The sequence below is a fragment of the Lepidochelys kempii genome, chromosome 14, assembly GCF_965140285.1.
Source record: "Lepidochelys kempii isolate rLepKem1 chromosome 14, rLepKem1.hap1, whole genome shotgun sequence".
Lineage (NCBI taxonomy): Eukaryota > Metazoa > Chordata > Testudines > Cheloniidae > Lepidochelys > Lepidochelys kempii.
In genome coordinates this window covers 49,042,128-49,061,398 of record NC_136393.1, presented here as the reverse complement: position 1 = coordinate 49,061,398, position 19,271 = coordinate 49,042,128, and the positions used below count along the sequence as shown (strand labels likewise).

The 19,271-nt window shown below is 51.7% G+C and overlaps 1 protein-coding gene across 1 annotated transcript; it reads right to left on the bottom strand.

Annotated features, from left to right (window-relative positions):
• Positions 1–407: 407 nt before the first annotated feature.
• Positions 408–18,111, bottom strand: LOC140897776 (E3 ubiquitin-protein ligase TRIM7). Its single transcript, XM_073310802.1, has 7 exons — positions 17,704–18,111; positions 14,909–15,004; positions 11,189–11,419; positions 8,501–8,523; positions 4,731–4,846; positions 3,041–3,073; positions 408–973 (listed from the first exon to the last, which is right to left on the bottom strand). The coding sequence occupies exons 1-7, from the start codon at positions 18,109–18,111 to the stop codon at positions 450–452; spliced, it is 1,431 nt and encodes a 476-aa protein (XP_073166903.1). The 3' UTR covers positions 408–449.
• Between the last annotated feature and the right edge of the window lie 1,160 nt (positions 18,112–19,271).

Sequence of the window (19,271 nt, the reverse complement as noted above, 5' to 3'; positions counted from 1 at the left end):
TATATTAACACATTAAAACTAACGCAATGGTAAACATGACGTAGGTGCTTTTGAAAATCCCACCTGCAGTTACTTAGCAGCACGAGTTCCACTGGAAATCAACGAGTCTGACGTCGCTTCGGTTCCTTTGAAAATTCCAGCCTTCGCACCCCGTACACACGCTAACAGTTGTATGCAAATCTATATTAGCTGGTTGTGACTAAATAACAATCAGCTCACATGAATTTAACACCCCTGTTCCCACCCCAGTTGCTTCACCCAGGCCTCCCCGCACTCTCTCTGCTCCCTTCCTGAGCCTCTTCAGCCAGGCCTCCCCCTGCTCCCCCCCCAGCCTCTTCAGCCAGGCCTCCTCCTACTCCCCCCAGCCTCTTCAGCTGGGCCTCCCCCCTACTCCCCCCTCCCCCCAGTTGAGGGGTCTCTCCAGGCCATAGAGATCAGGGGGGTGGGGGCTAAAGGAGCCGCATGCTAACACCAACCCAGAAGAGCGGGCGGATTCTCTCCCCGGCGAAAGAAGCCCGCGGGAAAGTGAGGATCGGATCCCCGCGATCAGCATCAAAAAACGCCACCCGCCCCTCTTCATAGTCCAGATAAACCCGGATCCTGCGGGGTGCCCGGCTCGGGGACAAGGGGGTGCTCTGCCCAGGGGACGTGAGAGCCCAGTACTCATCCTCACTGCACATCCCAGCCCAGATCCCCTGCTCAGGTTCAGGGCTGATCCATCCCTTCCTGCCCACGGACTCTCTGGCCACCCCTACAGCACAGAGTCCCCTCCACTCCCCCTCCACCTCCACCTCCACCTCCCAGTAATGTCGGCCCGAGGTGAATCCCTCACAGCCCAGCACGCAGGGCACAGTGTCACATCTCTCAGGGTTGTCAGGCAGATCCTGCCGTGTGTCTCCCCATCTCACACGTCTCCGATCCGCAGACACGGTGAGGTCAGGATGGGCCGTGTCTGGATCCAGAGTCACGTTCACTGCAGAGAGAGAATCAGAGCGTGAGGGGCAGAGCTCAGCCCTGGGGCAGGGTCTGATCGTGTCCGTACAGAACCTGCCCCAGCTGGGGAGTGAACCAGGCAACCTCCCCCGTCCAGGATTTACCCAGCTCTGCATGGGGAGCAGTGCTGAGATCTCAGCCATGTGCAGGGGGGATTCACACCCCTGACAGAGCCAGTTCAGTGACAGAGTGAAGGGATCAGCTCCGCTCAGCCAGGCCCCCAAACCCAGAGTCCGATTCTCAGTGATTCCATCCTTGTGCTTGGGGTAAAGACAAGGGGGTTAGAGGGGGGTGTTTTTAAGCCACCTTTGTCCTTCCTTTAGTCTCCCTGGCCCCTAGTTACAGGGGCCTCAGGGCTGCAAAGCAGAGAGCAGCCATAGTGTGATGCCTCCTGTCTATGCCCCCAGCAGAGCCGTCCCTTGGGGAGGGCGAATCCGGGCAACCACTCCGGGCCCTGTGGTTTGGGGGGCCCCACGGGCTGGTGCGATTGGCTGGAGCAGTCAATCCCAGAAGAGACGAGTCCATCACTTCCGCCGCGGACCCCGCACCTCCCTAGGGCCGGCCCTGGCCCCCAGCATGGCCCCCAGCCCACTCCTACAACAACGGCTGGGAGCAGAGTGCTGAAGAGCCCCTGTGCCAACTTCACATGGACAGGACGGGGCGGGACAGGGCCGGGGGCAGGCGCTCCCTTGCACCGGAGCTATTTCCTGGGGACAGTTGCCATGCAAATTGAGGCCCCTTTGCTCTGACAGAGCAGCATAAAAGGGCCAGACGATCAGGCCCATGGAATCTTTCCCCACCTGCACCCACCTCTCCCCACAGATGTGATTAGAGACCCTGGCACCAGAGGAGGCTCCCAGCAGATTACAGGGAATCCAAAGTCCCCCGTCCAATGATGTAACTCTTCACACCCTGTATCCTTGCAGAGCCCCCCGCTCCTAAAGATCAGCCAGCTGAGCAACAGAAAAACTGCTTTTATAGAGACCCCACTGGCCCCCCATGACTCTGTAGCTGCGGTGTGGGTGAGGACACCGCACACTTACTGAGTGGCCGCTCATCTTGTGCTGGTCTATCGGGGACTTTCCAAACTCCACACTGCTGGCCCCAAGGCTATGCAATGGCTAATACAGGATTGCCAACTTCAAGAGATCAAATCTCATGAGATTGTCCCAAAAATCATGACACGTTTGAAAAGGATTCTGTTGTGGTTTCCAGGTCAGTCTCTTGATGTTTGAACTCCCCTGGCCCCTCCCCAGGGTGTGAGCAAGTGACAATTAGTGTTGCCCACTCTCCCATATGTACTGGAGAAGGTGATTTTGGCTCCTGCTGCAGGAGCTCTCACCCCCACATCTGCCCATCTCCTGCCCAGCAATTAATCCTGTCCCCCAGCCCCCCATCTGTTCTGTCCCCATTCAACCTCCCTCAATTCAGTCCCCCAGCCCCCATCATCACTGCCCCATCAGTTCAGCACCCCTACCCCACTGCCCTCCCAGCACTCACCCTATCTGCTCAGAACCCACCATCAATACAGCCTCCCCCAGCCCATCAGCCCCCCACTCACTTCAGGCTCCCTGCAGCCCCCAGGCCATAATAAAGCCTTCCCAGCCTCACCTCTGCCCCTCCTAGGGTTCTTCATCTTCCCTACGCCTGGGGGCTACCGTGGGGTCCCCTCTCCCACTTCCCAGGCTGGCAGGGGAGCAGCCGCACTGGGTGGCTGACAGCGGGAGCCCCAGCCGCGCCCAGGGCTGCTGACAGGATTTCGAAGTAAAATTAAGCCTCAGTTTTAGAGCTCTCAAATGTCGAGGATTTTTTTCAGCCAGACCTGAGAGCTCTATCGCGAGATCATGAGCGAGGCTTAATTCTAAATTCAAACAGAGAAAAGAATCGACTTTTCTGTTTTTAGGAAAGATCTGGGCAGCCACCAGTGATACGGTGTTCAGCTCCTGTCAAATGCAAAATTGAAACAAACCCTGAACTATGGTGCTGCCAATGAGCCACCATGATTCACATGAAAGTTTTCACTCCCCCTTTGATACGAGAAATTTACCTTTGTCCCACTGAGGTTTAGACGACAGTGAGTCTAGAGGAAGAAATGGGTGAAAAAGATGAAATGTCATGTTGATGAATATATTCGCATTGTTCATGTGCGAACACAAAAGCCAAATGAAAAGAAAACAAACTTTATGAAGTTCTAGTTAAGGAGGTTAAGTGCAATTCAGACCAGTACAAACCATTACACACTTCACTAAGAAATAACCACAAACATTAAAAACTAAGGACATGACCTAAGGTTACACGACGGAGCCAGAGATGTTTTACACAGCGATTACACACCTGTGGCTGGCCCATGACAGCTGACTTGGGCTCGCAGGGCCCGGGCAATGGGGCTGTTTAATTTCGGAGTGGATGCTCGGGCTTGGGCAGAAGTCTGGGCTCTGGGACCCTGAGACAGGAGAGGGTCGCAGAGCCCAGGCTCCAGCCCGAGCCCGAACCTCGTGAGCCAGACTCAGTGGACACGGGCCAGCCTCAGGTGTTCAATTGCTGTGTAGACAAACCCTCTGAAACCAACACATAATTCACAGACAGACCCATGACCTGAAACTTTCTCACGGATTAGCATTCAATCAACTTTAAATCTGCCCCTGTACCATGAGTACTTAGTAAACTTGGCTCATCCTTCCTGACAGCCCTGGTGGTCTCATTCTCTCCAGCTCAGGAGGCTAAAAGGTGGAGAATCTCTAAAGCAGGGGTGGGGAACCTATGGACCGTGGACCAGATTCGCCCTGTTGCTAAATTTCATCCGGCCCGCAGCTCACCCCCCACCACCGCAGGGTAGGAGCTGCAAGTACTGAAGCCCCGAGCCTCTGCGCAGAGCCGCGGGAACTAGGAGTGTGGAGGGAGCTGCGGCACCCCCCAGATTTTGCACAGGTTCCTAGCCACCGGCCCCACACCCAGGGTCCCAGCTGGCTGCTGGACCATCGCACGCGGGGTCCCGTCAGCTGGCCCTGCACCAGGGACTCTGCTCCCACCCCCCAGCTGCGGTCCCAGCCTCAGCCCCCTTGCCCCTGTCCACATTTCTCCCCCCGGTCCTGGAGCCACGGCCCAGTCTTGGCCCCACCTCTGGGGAGAGGGGGCACAGACAAGGGTAAGGGGTGGGTGCCAGGTAAAAAGTTTGGGAACCACCGGCTTTCAGCACTCCCCACTGTAAAAATATTTCCAGCGCGACTGCTCACGGGGCTGGAACCGCAAGTGCCGGCAAAGCCTGCTGCGGGGGAAAGCCCCGAGCCTCCACACCCACCACCCACACACCCCCCCCGCCGTGGGTGCGTGGCTCGTGACTGATTTTTTTCTGGGGGTCAACGGCCCGTGAGAGAAAAAAGGTTCCCCAGCCCTGCTCTAGAGCGAGAGCGGGACTGTGAGGACACAGGAGGCCTTGCAGACAGAAAATCCAAACAAACATACTTCAAAACCAGTGAATTCAGCAGGAAGCTCAAGCGAAGGTTCACGTTCATAGCTGCTAAGAAAGGAAAACCCGCAGGGAGTCCGAATGTAGGACCCTAACCCTAACCCTAACCCAGAGCGTCTGTGCCGTATTGAGAGCTGAGTCGGGAATTCATAGGTTCCAAATGATTAGTTGACTATCTCCAGCCACAGTTATTATCCCTAAGAGATTTCCCCAGCTCTGTCAATTATCTGTGTAATGCACGGAGAAAATTCTTTAGGTGACTGTTTATTACCTTTGAATTTCGTCATTCTGGTCTCCAGAGATGCATTTCTTTGAGGAAATTCCCAGATTCTCCATTTCAGGTCCGAAGAAAAGGCCACTGGGTTCTGAAACTTCTCCCTCTCACTTCTGAAAGAACAACCCAGTGTTACTCCTTGTGGAGTCCGTTCATATTTGTGTTTTACTAAAATGTATTTTATTCTAGCGAATGGTTGTAGCTCAGCCGACCGTGGGGGATTAAAGTCTCTCTGGCCCCAGGAATACGTCCAATACCAGCTTTGACACGACAAGCTTCCCCTTCATTTTGGTGAGACCGACATTGGAAAACTGCATCCAGGTCTGGTGTCCCCATTTTAAAATGGACGTTGAAAAAGTGGAGACGGTGCAGAGAAGACCCACAAAAATGATTTGAGGGCTGGTAAAAATGTCTTGCCCTGAGAGCACCCTGGCACTTGAGTGTGGGGTACAAATACCGTCACGGGGAGAACAGACGTGGGCTCCTCAGTTGAGCCGACAAAGGCACAACAAGGACCAATTGCTGGAAGCTGAAGCCAGAGAAATTCAAATGGAAAATAAGAGACATTTTTAAGAGTGTGGGGGGATTAACCTTGGAAGAAACTGCCAAGGGAAGTGGTGGATTCTCCATCTCTTGACAGGGGCGCCAGAACAGGGGGGGCACGGCCCCATCACTTTTATAAGTAGAAGAGCTCTGCTCTCTCCCTTTGTACCTGCCTTAAAGGCAAGTGAAGGGAGAGGGGGCAGAGAGGAGCGAGCAGGGGAGGGGGTCTCAGGGGATGAGGCAGAGCAGGGGTGGGGCCATGGTTTGGGCACCCATGGCCCCCCCACTCCTAGGGAGCTTCAGGTGTTACTGTCTGTTGATGTCTTCAAATCTAGACTGAATTGGTTTCCTGGAAGGTGCTTTAGTTAACACACGTTAGGATTTAGTCAAATACAAGTTATTGGGCTGAATACAGGAATAACTGGGTGAAATTTAAGGACCTGTGATACATAGGCACCGAGTCCATGGGTGCTCCAGGGCTGGAGCACCCACCGAAAAAAATAGCCCCACAGATCAGTTCCTCCCCATGCCTGCCAGCGCCTCCTGGGGATCAGCTGTTCAGCAGCGGGCAGGAGGCGCTAGGCGGAGGGGGGCAGCAAGGGTGGGAAGAGGCTGGGCAGGGCAGGAAGAGGCAGGCCGGGCCTTGGGGGGAAGGGGTGGAGTGGGGACAGGGCCCAGGGCCGAGCCGGGGTCCAACACCCCCGGGGGAATGAGAAAGTCGGAGCCTGTGCTGTGATATACAGGAGGTCAAATGTGATGATCTTACGGTCCTTTCTGGCCTTCAACTTTATGCATTTATGAAACTCAGCAATACCATGTGGCAATGAGTTCCACGGGTTAATAATGAATTGTGTAAAAAAAGGGTATTTCCTTTTCTCAGCTTTACACTAGTTGCCTTCCAGTTGCACTGAACATCCCCTTGGTTTGTGAGTGTGGGAAGCAGGATCACCTGACTTATATCCTGTACACCATTTAAGGGAGATAATTAGGGACAATCCTTGTGGGGATGTCGATACCCATTATACCAGGACCTGGAGTGAGACCCACTAACCCATTTCAAAGATGATTTATGTTCTTATTTAGCTCTTTGGATACATACAATGGTCAGTCCACTAGCACAGGGGTTCTCAGCTTACAAAGGCCAGGGCGTGTCCACCCCACACTGGGGAAGGCAAACGACTTAATGAACTTGCCCTGCCCCAGGGAGCCTTGAGCAGGGTGAGTCGGTGCAGTTCTGGGGGGCAGGGCTGGAGCTGGGGGGAACTGGCTGGCGCCTTCTATTGCTGGTTCATCAATGGCCAGGAGCGGAGTCGTGTAACACAGCTGGGCGTGTCCCTGCCCGTGGGCGTCTGTCTCAGCGCAGGGCCGGCCAGGCTTGTAGCTGGACATCAGCATCACAGGGCGAGAGGCAGCCCAGGCTGGGGATCTAGAGGGCTCAGCAGTCCCACCGTCCAGGCTGCACCCCGGGAACCCCGTCCCACTAATGTAAATCTCCCTTGTTGCAAATGAAAGTGATTACTCCTTGTTCTACCCCCACTGGACTTGAAGAACAGCTGATCACCGCTCTGTGTAGAACAGCCTCAGACATATCTGAAGACTGTTATCAGGCCCTCCCTGAGTCTTCTCTTCTCGAGACTAAACACACCCATTTATTGCAACCTTTCCTCACAGCTCATCCACTCTAAACCTCTGATCATTTCTGTTGCTCCCCTCTGAACTCTCCAGTTTTTCCACATCTTTCTGAAAGTGCGATGCCCACAACTGGACACGGTATTCCAGCTGAGGCCTCACCGTGGCAAGAAGGGTGGAACAACGTCCTTCTGTGTCTTCCACGTGACACTCCTGTTAATACATCTGTGGTGGGGTGTTCACCCCACATCAGCCCCTCAAAAGAGTGAGGGAAGCTGAGAAAGAGGAGATGAGTGAGACAGGCCACACATGAGGGGTTTAGGGCAGAGAAGCAACCCCTAATTGGACGATAAATCTCAGCTGAGCCGGGGGGGGGGGGGGGGGGGTCTGGGCTAGTATAAAGCCAGGAAGCTGGCAACAGAAACTGGGTGCCGCGAGGAAGTCTGCAGCCACCCTGTGTGCGTTGGAAAGGGAAGGAGGGAACCCAGGGGAAGAGTAGGATGCTGGGAGCCTGGCCCTGGGGGAAGGGAGTACTTCGAATCACAGGGCTAGAAGGGACTGCCAGGGTCATCTCGTCTAACCCCTGTACGAGAGAAGGGTGGAGAAGAAAGCCTCTGGGAGGCGAGCAGGAAGCAGCTCAGGGAGAGAGCAGACCATTTAGTGATCAGGCTGGAGGGCTGAGTCCCAAAGAGGAAGCTGCAGCCCTTGGAGCGAGAGATGAGGCTGCAGAGTGAGAGAGAGACAACCGGGGGAGAGACTGCAAGGGGAGGTGTTGGCCCTGGAAGAGAGCTAATCCCCAGAACAGCATCACATGGCCGACTCATTCAATGTGTGATCCATTTTAACCCCCAGATGTTTTTCCACAGTCCTGCTGCCTAGCCAGTTATTCCCCATTTCATAGTTGTACATTTGATTTTTCCTTCCAAAGTGGAGCACTTTGTCTTTATTGAATGTCCCCTTAAACTGATTTTAATCCTCCCTCCTTCCGCCCTTTGTCTCTTGTGTCTATTTAGACTGTAAACTCCCTGGGGCAGGGACTGTCTCTTACTACATGTCTGTGCAGCACCCCGTGTGTTGGGCCCTGATTTTGCCTTGAGCCTCTCGGCCCTGCCATAGAGCTTCTGATCACAGCACGTTATAAACTCCTTAGAGCAGGGAATGTCTCTTCCATCGTCTCTCTTGCCACACCAAGCCCACTGATAGAGCTCACGGCATAATAAGAAACAATTAATAAACAGCTCATTGAATAGTCATCAGAGGGCCCTGACTTTCCATCCCTACCAACCTAGGTGGAGTTTGGAGTCTGTGACCTAGAAATGAGAGAGCCATTCTCCATCCCCAATCTCCTGAGGTCTCCACTCCATCAGCGACACTATAAATAACAACCCTGTCTGTACGTAAATCACTCTTTTCTCAGGTAGACCTATTCTGGAGTCTAGTCAAAATGACAACAGCCCCAAGATTAGATTTAACAGAGGGAGATTGGGAACCAGCCCCACGCTCTGCACTGCTGGACCATGGGGAGCCAGGTCTCATGTCCAAAATCCCTTCCCTGCATTGGAAAGTGAAAGGGAGAGTAAGAAGGAGCCACCTACCTTCTCAAGGTGCCTTTGATGTCCTAGAGAGGAGAGATAAAAGGAAATTCAGTCCCGTATCTCATACTAAGGATCCCTCCTGCTCTGGAGGGGACTCACTTTGTCTTCACAGTTTTGAGGTTCAAAGTGAAATGATTTGTTATTTATTAACATAAACAAAAACATCACACGTGTTGCCTTTGTTCTTTTGGAGAAGTCCTCTGACTGCAGGATCTGGGCCCAGGAAGTTTGTATAAGGAGGCACACGAGCTCTTCGTGTAACGACATGTGAATAACCACCCGGCACATGGAACCAGAGGGCTCAGCCTTCTGATGTGCTGAACAAGGATCTTCCGAAAACTCAGAGGTGTGGGGAAGATCCCCTCCTGCAGACTCCAGTGGGTCCAGAGGGAGGAATGTCCCCCATGCTGTGCTGCCCCCATGCTGTAAACTCTCTCCCCACTCGCCCACAAACATTACGAAGGCCCGTCCTGTGCACTTCTTAACATCCACAGGAAGCTGGGGCTGGGTGAGAACAATGGGTGTGGGGTACAGAGTAACACAGGGCCATTCACTATCCTACATGCCAGGTCAATGCAGGATACCTGAGGAGTGAAGAACGCTGCCCACAGCAGATATTGGTTGCAACAGAGAATTTGACCCTAGGTATCAGCTAGAGAAGTCCAGGATGCTACAGTTTATGTCTCACCTTCTTTCTTGTTTGCTGCTTAGAGGCACTTTTTGAAAATTAAAATAATTAGAAAGCTTTTGAAATTCTAAGGACTACTTATACAGTCAGGATACCATAAGTAATGAACAGCTTCCCTAACTAACTTCAGTTCTGGAAAAAAAAAATCACGACAGCCTCAGACCTCATGTATCAATTTTGAGGCCACTATTTTTCCTTTTTTGGTGTATGTAGGAAGAGTGTCAAAATCAAGTTTAAAATGGAAACTCAGCTTCAATCTTAGCTATTTCTGTAATTAAGGACTGGTTCCATCTTTCATCTTTTGGAGTTAGCGTCTGGAACAGAAAATGCCAGATTGGATCAGACTTTAGGTCCATCTGGTCAGTATTCTGTCTCCAAAGGTGGACAGTGCCAGACGCTTCAGGGGAAGGTGTAAGATAATTTGCACCCCACATTCTCATCCTGCTCTCTAAGAGGTAGCGACTGGCTGAAGCAATGAAGCATAAGGTTTAATATCACTCTGGATATTGTGTTATCCATATAAATATCCTATCAATTCTTGAGTTTTGCTAAATGCTTGATATTAGGGGGCTTATTCCTCCACCCTCTCACTTCCTTGGTCCTTCTCGCCTGAACAGAGAGCAACAATACCCTAAGTCCAAAGATGCCAACAATTCAATGTTTACTGGGGTGAACCTCCAGCAAGCTTAAATCCAAGTTCCTTTTTCCTTATTTTTGAATCCCAACTTACTTCCTGTTTGCCCCTTATTTATATAGTAATATTCTCAGCTATACCTTAACCAATCATTTTACTGAAATTTACCTAACCAATTGTAACATGGTTAGCTAACCAGTTATATCCCACCACCTTCATTAGTTTACACCCAGCAAAATTAATTATCCAGCAGACAGAAACAATCACAGAACCAGACAGAGACCATGAAAATAAACAATAGCAAAGTGGGAACTATAATGACAAAACAATACAGAAATGAGGATTTTACAACTACACCTATAAGGACATAAGGGTTTCCCAGCTGTGTCTATTGGTAAGTGAGTTCTTACCAGACAGAAAACTATCAAACTGCATTTCCTTTTACATCCTCTAGGCCCTTCCCTTTCTCTGGAGGTGATAGATCGGATCACCTTTCCAACAGCCCCAGGTTGCCTGATTTCAATGTGACTGGTTTGGGATGTGAGGATGTGACCAGTTGCTTCCCAGCTGAATGCATCCGATGAAGTGAGCTGTAGCTCACGAAAGCTTATGCTCAAATAAATTGGTTAGTCCCTAAGGTGCCACAAGTCCTCCTTTTCTTTTTCCCAGCATATGGCAGCCCCTGCTGCTTAGCCTAAGAACAGGGTCTCAGACTGTCGCCGTGAGAGAAGGCCCTTACACTGGCAGACAGTGATTTTGATTCTCTCTTTTATACCTCTAGAACTAGCTAAATGATAAGAATACACCTGAATTCTTAAAGTATAGGCCTTTCCAGACAGGCCTGAATATCAGGGGGTAGCTGTGTTAGTCTGTATCCACAAAAAACAACAAGGAGTCCGGTGGCACCTTAAAGGCTAACAGAGTTATTTGGGCATAAGCTTTCGTGGGTCTCAACGACATCTGGTGGCAATGAGTTCCACAGTCTAATTATGTGATGTGTGAAAACATGTTCATTGGATCCGTTTTGAATTTGTCACCTTCTAATTTTATTGCATGTCCCTTTGTTCTTGCATTAGGAGACAGGGAGAACAGAGTTTGGAGTTTGCCATTTTTGGAGGAGTCTTCTCCAACTAGAATTCAAACGAAGAATTTTTTTCATTTAGGACTTGATCCTATGCCCAATGTATTCAAGAAGTATATTTCCATTGACTTTAATGAGCATTTTATCAAGCCCTTAAGGAAAAATAATGTACAGTTTACTAATACTGTATGTTCTGACCATTCACTCCTACACTCCAAAAGTGAAGAGTTAGGAGACTTTCTTGCCCTGTGAAAGGTTCTGGGGGTGTTTCTAACACTGTCTCACCTGCAGGAATTCACTCGCTGGCAGCTGGCACTTCTGCTCCATCTCACTGATCAGGGAACTGAAAGAAGATATTTCCTCAGATAATTTGGCAACATACTCAGCCCTCCTCTTTTCAATTTCCTTATTCAGCTCTTCCAGCTGGGCCAGGAGGAGTTGCTCTTGTTCCTCCAGAAACTGGCGCAGTTGCTGAAATTCAGACACAATCTTCTGCTTCTCAGTTTCTAGCTGTTTCTGAAATGACGAGATACAGCCAGGGAAAGCACAGGTCAAGGACAGGGACATGGAGTGAGTCATGGGACATTTTATAAAGCCTTATGTGTACACATGGGAGCATGTCATTGCAACCCGTAGCATTTAACTCCTGACATTTTATGGAGAACATGCTCTATGCTCAGTAGACAGGTGGTTTTTCAATAGATTTTCAAGAGTCCTAGCTGGTGTTTAGAATATGAATGTATCTTGCATTGTGAGGATATTCTGTGATCCGTGGCATCTGGAAAACCAGATCCTTCAGATAACAGAGAGCACAGCAGGTGCAGGATCCAGAACTGGAGAGGCAAGGACTAATTCTGGGGAGCGAGCAGTAGAACCCAAACTCAGAAACACTGGAAGCAGCGATGTCACTGGGGCCTGTTCCAACGCTCACCAAAATCAACAGGAGTCTTTCCAATGACTTCAGTAGGGTTTGGTTAGGAGTTAAGTGACCATCCTTCTCTGGGGCAGCATGAAAGACCCCCTAAGCTTATATTCCACCAGCTTAGGTTAAAAACTTCCCCGAGGCACAAATTCCTTGCCCTGGGATGGTATCGCAGCCACCACCAAGTGAGTTAGACAAAGATTCAGGTAAAGGACCACTTGGAGTTCCTGTTTCCCCAAAATATCCCCCCCAAGCCCCTTCACCCCCTTTCCTGGGGAGGCTTGAGAATAATATACCAACCAAATAGGTAACCAAGGTGAGCACAGACCAGACCCTTGGGGTTTTAGGACACCAAAAACCCAATCAGGTTCTTAAAAACAGAACTTTATTATAAAGAAAAAAGTAAAAGAAGCACCTCTGTAAAATCAGGATGGAAGGTAATTTTACAGGGTAATAAGATTTAAAACACAGAGGACTCCCCTCTAGGCAAAACTTTAAAGTTACAAAACAAAAAACAGGAATAAACCTCCTACTTAGCATAGGGAAAATTCACCAGCTAAAACAAAAGATAATCTAAGGCATTTCCTTGCTATTACTTACTATTTCTGTAATAATTAGATGTATCATTTCAGTAGGAGCTGGATTACTTGCTTGGTCTCTTTCTTTGTCTCAGAGAGAACACAAAGGAACACAAAACAAAAACTGCATGCATCCGATGAAGTGAGCTGTAGCTCACGAAAGCTTATGCTCTAATAAATTTGTTAGTCTCTAAGGTGCCGCACGTCCTCCTGTTCTTAAAACAAAAACCTTCCCCTACAGATTTGACAGTATCTTCTCCCCTCATTTGTCCTTTTGATCAGGTGCCAACCAGGTTATTTGAGCTTCTTAACCCTTTACAGATAAAGGAGGGATTTTATGCTACCCTTAGCTGTATGTTCATGACAACCCCGCATCCCCCTTCCCAGCTCCGACGCCGCAGAGCCTTTACCCCATATCCCCCCTTCCCAGCTCTGACACCGCAGAGCCTTTACCCCATGTCCCCATTCCCCATCCCTCCTTCTTAGCCAGTCCAAATATACCTGTAGTACGCGCCCCTAGTCACACCCCTTACAACTTATGGTCATGTTCCATTCTGGAGGGTTGTGAGTCTGGGACCTTCATCTCACCTCTTTTGTATCCCATGGGAGGGGTAAGGAGTAAGGTTGTGTCCTGGCCAAGACCGGGCTTTTCTTTGGCTTTTAGTGTTTCTTATGCCTCCCCCCATTCTCCTTTGCCCCTCCTAACTGGTTGCTTGACCTTGGCTTGAGAGAGGAGCCAGGCAGCCTTCCAGTGTGTGCTCATATTTAAAACTTTTATTAAAGCTAATGTTAAAAAAATTATATAATATACAGGTTGGGGAAGGAGTGTCTGCTCATCTTGACATAGTGCTTAGATTATCCACAAATATAAAGTTAGTTTTTAAAAGTCACCCTGTAACACTTTAGAATCATAGAATCAATGAATATCAGGGTTGGAAGGGACCTCAGGAGGTTCTAGTCCAACCCCCTGCTCAAAGCAGGACCAACCCCAACTAACTCATCCCAGCCAGGGCTTTGTCAAGCTGGGTCTTAAAAACCTCTAAGGAAGAAGATTCCACCACCTCCCTACGTAACCCATTCCAGTGCTTCACCACCCTCCTAGTGAAAACTTTTTTCCTAATATCCAGCCTAGACCTCCCCGACTGCATCTTGAGACCATTGCTCCTTGTTCTGTCATCTGCTACCCCTGAGAACAGTCTAGATCCCTCCTCTTTGGAACCCTCCTTCAGGCAGTTGAAAGCAGCTATCAGATCCCCCCTCATTCTTCTCTTCTGCAGACTAAACAATCCCAGTTCCCTCAGCCTCTCCTCATAAGTCATGTGCTCCAGCCCCCTAATCATTTTTGTTGTCCTCCCCTGGATTCTTTCCAATTTTTCCACATCCTTCTTGTAGGGTGGGGCCCAAAACTGGACATCGTACTCCAGATGAGGCCTCACCAATGCCGAATAGAAGGGAACGATCACGTCCCTCGATCTGCTTTACCTGTTCTTATCTGTTCCCATTATACTAACAAACCCATCTGGCTAGGCAGAAGCCACACACTGTGTCTTTGTCCTTTGTTCTTCACACACATTATTAAGGATGTAAGAGTATCAAAAGTCAAACCCAAAATTCTATCTCAGGTTAACAAACAAACAGTTATGGCTGTTGAAAGTAAAGCCAAAAAATGGGGGAGAAATTTGCAAAAAATTTTGAAATTTCAAACTTGTTTCCATTTTTCAGTGTTCAAAATGGGACAACTTTTAATTTCTTTGAAAAATATCATGAAATAACTGGAAAAAATTTCACATTTCTGTTTCCCCTTTTTTCTAAAATGTAATAAAATAATGTCCATTTCCACCACCGCCCCATTTGTTCCTTTTATTCCATTCTCTCTGGAACTCTTCAAAAGTTCTCCCATTTTGGAAAAATTGGCAAAAAGAAAAAGGAAAATCCAGGAGAAAAAACCCGGAAATTATTCATGTTATTGTACTCAGTGGCAAAAAGGAGCAAAAGGGGAAACAAAGGGATAAAAAACATTTGAAATTTTGAAAAAATTTCAGCTTTTTAAAACCAAAATTAAAACTTCAGTTTGAAATGAAAATAAACATTTTTGTTCATTCTGAAATTTCTTGTCAAAAAACTTTTATTATTTATTTGCAAAAGACATTTTCCCACAGAAAAAAAAATGTTTTCTACTAAATCCCATTTTCCTACAGGACATTTTTGTGTTTGAATTTCGACCAGCTCTAGTTGCAAGACTAAAAGAAAAACTACCATTAGCTAAACAAATTACACTCACATTATCAATGGAAATATTTGGATTATTAAAACTCTTTCCTTAATGCTCCATTTTCCTGTTTATACTCAATTAAATCAGAACAATTCTTCTTTACAATGAGAATAAAGAAGTAATAAACTTTCACGGAAGGGAAGATGTTTCTCACTGTTCTTCTTCCGTTAGACTAAGCAGAGTATCAATAATGTCCCTGTGCACATTTGTCTCTGAGTAAGAACAGCACCTACCAGTAGTTCCTGGCTTGTATTTTCCGCACTAGATTTATATGACAGAATCTCTTCTCTCTCTTTTTTCCAACTCTCCAAACGGCTCTGAATTTGTTCCTAACAAAAGAAAAACTGGATTAGCTTTGGTTGCTTTCCCCCATTTTATTTATATTTTCAAGAATATGAAATGCATAATAAAACGGGTGAGTGCTCTAACCACATGACTATACCGTCATTCTCATGCTTGTGGTCTCTCTCTCTCCTGCAAATGACTCTCTAAGGGCTTGGCTACACTTGGAAGTTAGAGCGCATTAAAGCAGCCCCGGGCGCCCTAACTCATGACGCGTCCACACTGGCAGACTCCGTGGCTCCGTGGCTGGAGCGCTCCTGGTGCTCCACCTCGACGAGAAGCCTAACGCTTGATGCGCCCTGGCTGGAGCACCGCAGCACCAGTGTGGACGCCCTGGTCTGTTAGTGCGCTGTGATCGGCCTCCAGACGTGTCCCACAACGCCTGCTCCAGCCACGCTGGTCATCGCTTTGAACTCTACTGCCCTGCCCTCAGGTGACCACCCGTCAGACCCGCCCTTTAAACTCTCTGGGAATTTTGAAAATCCCCCTCCTGTTTGCTCAGCCAGGCGTGAGGTGCTTTCAGCGCAACTTTCCCGGTGACCAGGCCTCCATGCGCCAGGCGAGGCCCCGCATGGAGCAATGGCGAGGTGCTGGACCTCATCAGTGTTTGTGGGGAGGAAGCTGTCCAGTCCCAGCTGCGCTCCAGCCGTAGGAATTACGATACCTTTGGGCAGATATCAAGGGCCACGCTGGAAAGGGGCCATGACCGGCATGGCTGCAGTGCGGGGTTCAAGTGAAGGAGCTGCAGGATGCCCACCGCAAAGCCCGCGGGGCAAACAGCCGCTCCGGTGCTACCCCGTGACCTGCCGTTTCTACAAAGGGCTGGACGCCATCCTGGGGGGCGACCCCACCTCCACTCCGAGCAGCACCCTGGACACTTCAGAGCCCAGTTCAACCAGGCAGGAGGAGGAGGAAAGCGGGAGTGAGGGTGCTGAGGAGAAGGGGGACAGCCCAGCACCCCCAGCATGCAGCCAGGAGCTGTTCTCAAGCCAGGAGGAAGGTAGCCAGTCGCAGCGGCCGGTGCTCGGGGAAGGACAAACTCCAGAGGAGGTTCCCGGCAAGTGGCTTTTATTTTGGGAAGGAAGTTGTTGGGGGCGGGCTCTTGGGGCGAGGAGGGTTAGGGCCGCGTGCCTAGATGCAGAATAGGGCGTTGATGAGCTCTCTCACATCGCGGCAATCGGCCTCAGCGATCTCTTCAAAGGTCTCATGCAGAAGCTGGGCAATGGGCTTGCGCAGGTTCCTTGGGAGAGCCTCTGTGGCCCTTGTCCCAGTCAGGCTAACATGTCCCCACCACTGTGCCGCGAGGGGCGGGGGGACCATTGCTGCACACAGGCAAGCTGCAGACGGGCCGGAGCGGAAGCCGCCTTGCCGCAGAAGACCCTCCCTTGCTTCCCAGGTCACCCTCACCAGCGAGATCTCTTCCAGGACAAACTCATCCTGTGGAAAATGTGGGGACAGTGTTCAGTATAGGGGCCCCCTGCCGCTGTTGGCTCTCCCCGAGGCACAGAAACCCAGAGGACAGTGCGGCCGTGAATCAATCAGTCCCCCTTGCCCCTGTGCTTGCTCACCATTTTGGGGCTCCCGGGGGTTATGTGCGCAACTTTGGGATGAGCGGTTTCTGCTGTTGTGTAGACTGTGCTTGTCTTTAAGTACGGGGGAATCATTGCTCTGTCTGGCGTGAACAATGCTGCTGCTAAGTGTTGCATTTTGGCTTTACAAATGCAGCCTTGAGATCCCAGCCGTCCTTGTTATCAAGGGCCGAAAGACTCCAAAGAATCAGGAAACGTACACGAGAAAGCAAAGAGGACCTGCTGCATGAAGTCATGCAGCTGTCCCTTAATACACATCGAAAAGCGCAGGAGTGGCGGGAGAGTGAAAGGAGGGTCCGCCTCAAGGCATCCCTCATCCTTGCAGCCCCGCGCTGGGGCCCTCTAATAGCCCAGCTCTCTGGCTGTTCAAATTCAGCCAAATACTCTGCCCTGATCCTCCACCTCCTTCCCCCCGGATAACAGGACCCCGGATCTTCATTTTGAAAATATGGTCACCCTACCCCGGCCTCAGCAGATTTCAAGAAATCTGCTGGAATGGGCCAGGCCCGCAACCGTTGTCCATTCTGTATGAGACGCAAACCCCGCTCCCCCGACCCTGCAACGATCCAAAGGAACCTGTGTGAGCTGGAACTTGTAGAGTTTCCTGCCCCCACGTGGATTTCTCCCTGCACAGGGGATGCCCTTGCTCTCGGGCACGCAAATCATACCCTGCTTTACATATCCCGGTGCTATTAAAGCCATACCGCCCTGCGAGTGTGGGTGTCATTACACCCGTATAAAAGTGTATAGCCTCTTCCTGCATGGAAATGGAAACAAGCATTGCTGGCATCAGGCACCTTTACACCTGTCCAACTTGTATTCACACCCGGGGGCTTTTGCTGATATAACTATTTTGTTTAAAAAAAAAAAAAATCCCACCCGTCACCAGCACAGCCCAGTACAAAACCTGTATGCAGAGGAGGCCTGAAAAACACGTCTCCGCAACGTTCTTCCTGTATAAAATCCCTTCTGCTTTTCTACCTTCTCATTGTAGGAAGCTAGTTTTATTACCTTGCTGGTTTTATATTTCTCAGATGGCTCTGTTCTGATTGCTCGAGCCTGCCTGGGCTGGGATGCCTTCCCAAGGCAAAAATTACCTGGGAATCCAGAGCAGCCTCCTCGAGAGGAAGCACGGGGTGGTCTTTGTGACGGCGGGACTCTCTGCACACCACACAGATGAGGGTTTGATCCACTTCACAGAAGAGTTTCAAAAGCTCCTCGTGTTTTTCACATGCTTCCTTCCCCGTTGGGTCTGGGAATTTTTTGGCTATTTCAACTACGGCCCTCAGCTGCCGGTTTGGCTGGAGTTCCCCTTCCTGGAAGGGGTCCCTGCACTGGGGGCAGGGATAGTGGGGCGAGGTTTTGGACCCCTTGCAGTACTGAGTGATGCAGGCTCGGCAGAAATTGTGTCCACACTTGAGAATCACCGGATCGTTAAAATAAGCCAGGCAAATGGAACAGAGAACAGCCTCTTGGAGCTCTTTGACCCGGCTTGTGGAGGCCATGGCACCTGGGAGAGAGAGGAACGTACTGTAACGTTCACTTGCCCAGCAATGTGTCTATCCCCGGCTGGAGCTGGCCTCCGCCCTTCCTGCAGCCGCCTGCCCTCTGCCTCCTTGCTGGTCTGCTGTGACTGTGTTCGCTGGGGCCTGGGATCCTTCAGGTCTGGAAAGGAGAAAATATAAGGAGAGATGTAGATAAAATCAGGGCCGGATTATCCTTCTGTGGGCCCCCTTGGAGGCAATGGGGCGCGGGGCGGGGAGGGCGGTCCCGGGAGCGAGGGGCCGGCCAGGGGCAATGGGGCGGGGAGGGCGGTCCCCGGAGCGAGGGGCCGGCCAGGGGCAATGGGGCGGGGGCGGGGAGGTCGGTCCCCGGAGCGAGGGGCCGGCCAGGGGCAATGGGGCGGGGGCGGGGAGGGCGGTCCCCGGAGCGAGGGGCCGGCCAGGGGCAATGGGGCGGGGGCGGGGAGGGCGGTCCCCGGAGCGAGGGGCCGGCCAGGGGCAATGGGGCGGGGGCGGGGAGGGCGGTCCCCGGAGCGAGGGGCCGGCCAGGGGCAATGGGGCGGGGAGGGCGGTCCCCGGAGCGAGGGGCCGGCCAGGGGCAATGGGGCGGGGGCGGGGAGGGCGGTCCCCGGAGCGAGGGGCCGGCCAGGGGCAATGGGGCGGGGGCGGGGAGGGCGGTCCCCGGAGCGAGGGGCCGGCCAGGGGCAATGGGGCGGGGGCGGGGAGGGCGGTCCCGGGAGCGAGGGGCCGGCCAGGGGCAATGGGGCGGGGAGGGCGGTCCCCGGAGCGAGGGGCCGGCCAGGGGCAATGGGGCGGGGGCGGGGAGGGCGGTCCCCGGAGCGAGGGGCTGGCCAGGGGCAATGGGGCGGGGAGGGCGGTCCCCGGAGCGAGGGGCCGGACAGGGGCAATGGGGCGGGGAGGGCGGTCCCCGGAGCGAGGGGCCGGCCAGGGGCAATGGGGCGGGGGCGGGGAGGGCGGTCCCCGGAGCGAGGGGCCGGCCAGGGGCAATGGGGCGGGGGCGGGGAGGGCGGTCCCCGGAGCGAGGGGCCGGCCAGGGGCAATGGGGCGGGGGCGGGGAGGGCGGTCCCCGGAGCGAGGGGCCGGCCAGGGGCAATGGGGCGGGGGCGGGGAGGGCGGTCCCCGGAGCGAGGGGCCGGCCAGGG

What these genes read in the sequence shown, in the direction of transcription:
- LOC140897776 (XM_073310802.1), bottom strand. Translation starts at nt 18,111, where the DNA reads ATGGCCTCCACAAGCCGGGTCAAAGAGCTCCAAGAGGCTGTTCTCTGT. An exon ending in AGGCTGCTCTGGATTCCCAG is followed by an intron (nt 15,005 to 17,703) that starts GTAATTTTTGCC and finishes TTCTTTTGTTAG; the next exon opens with GAACAAATTCAGAGCCGTTT. An exon ending in CAGAATGACGAAATTCAAAG is followed by an intron (nt 3,074 to 4,730) that starts GTAATAAACAGT and finishes TTCTTCCTCTAG; the next exon opens with ACTCACTGTCGTCTAAACCT.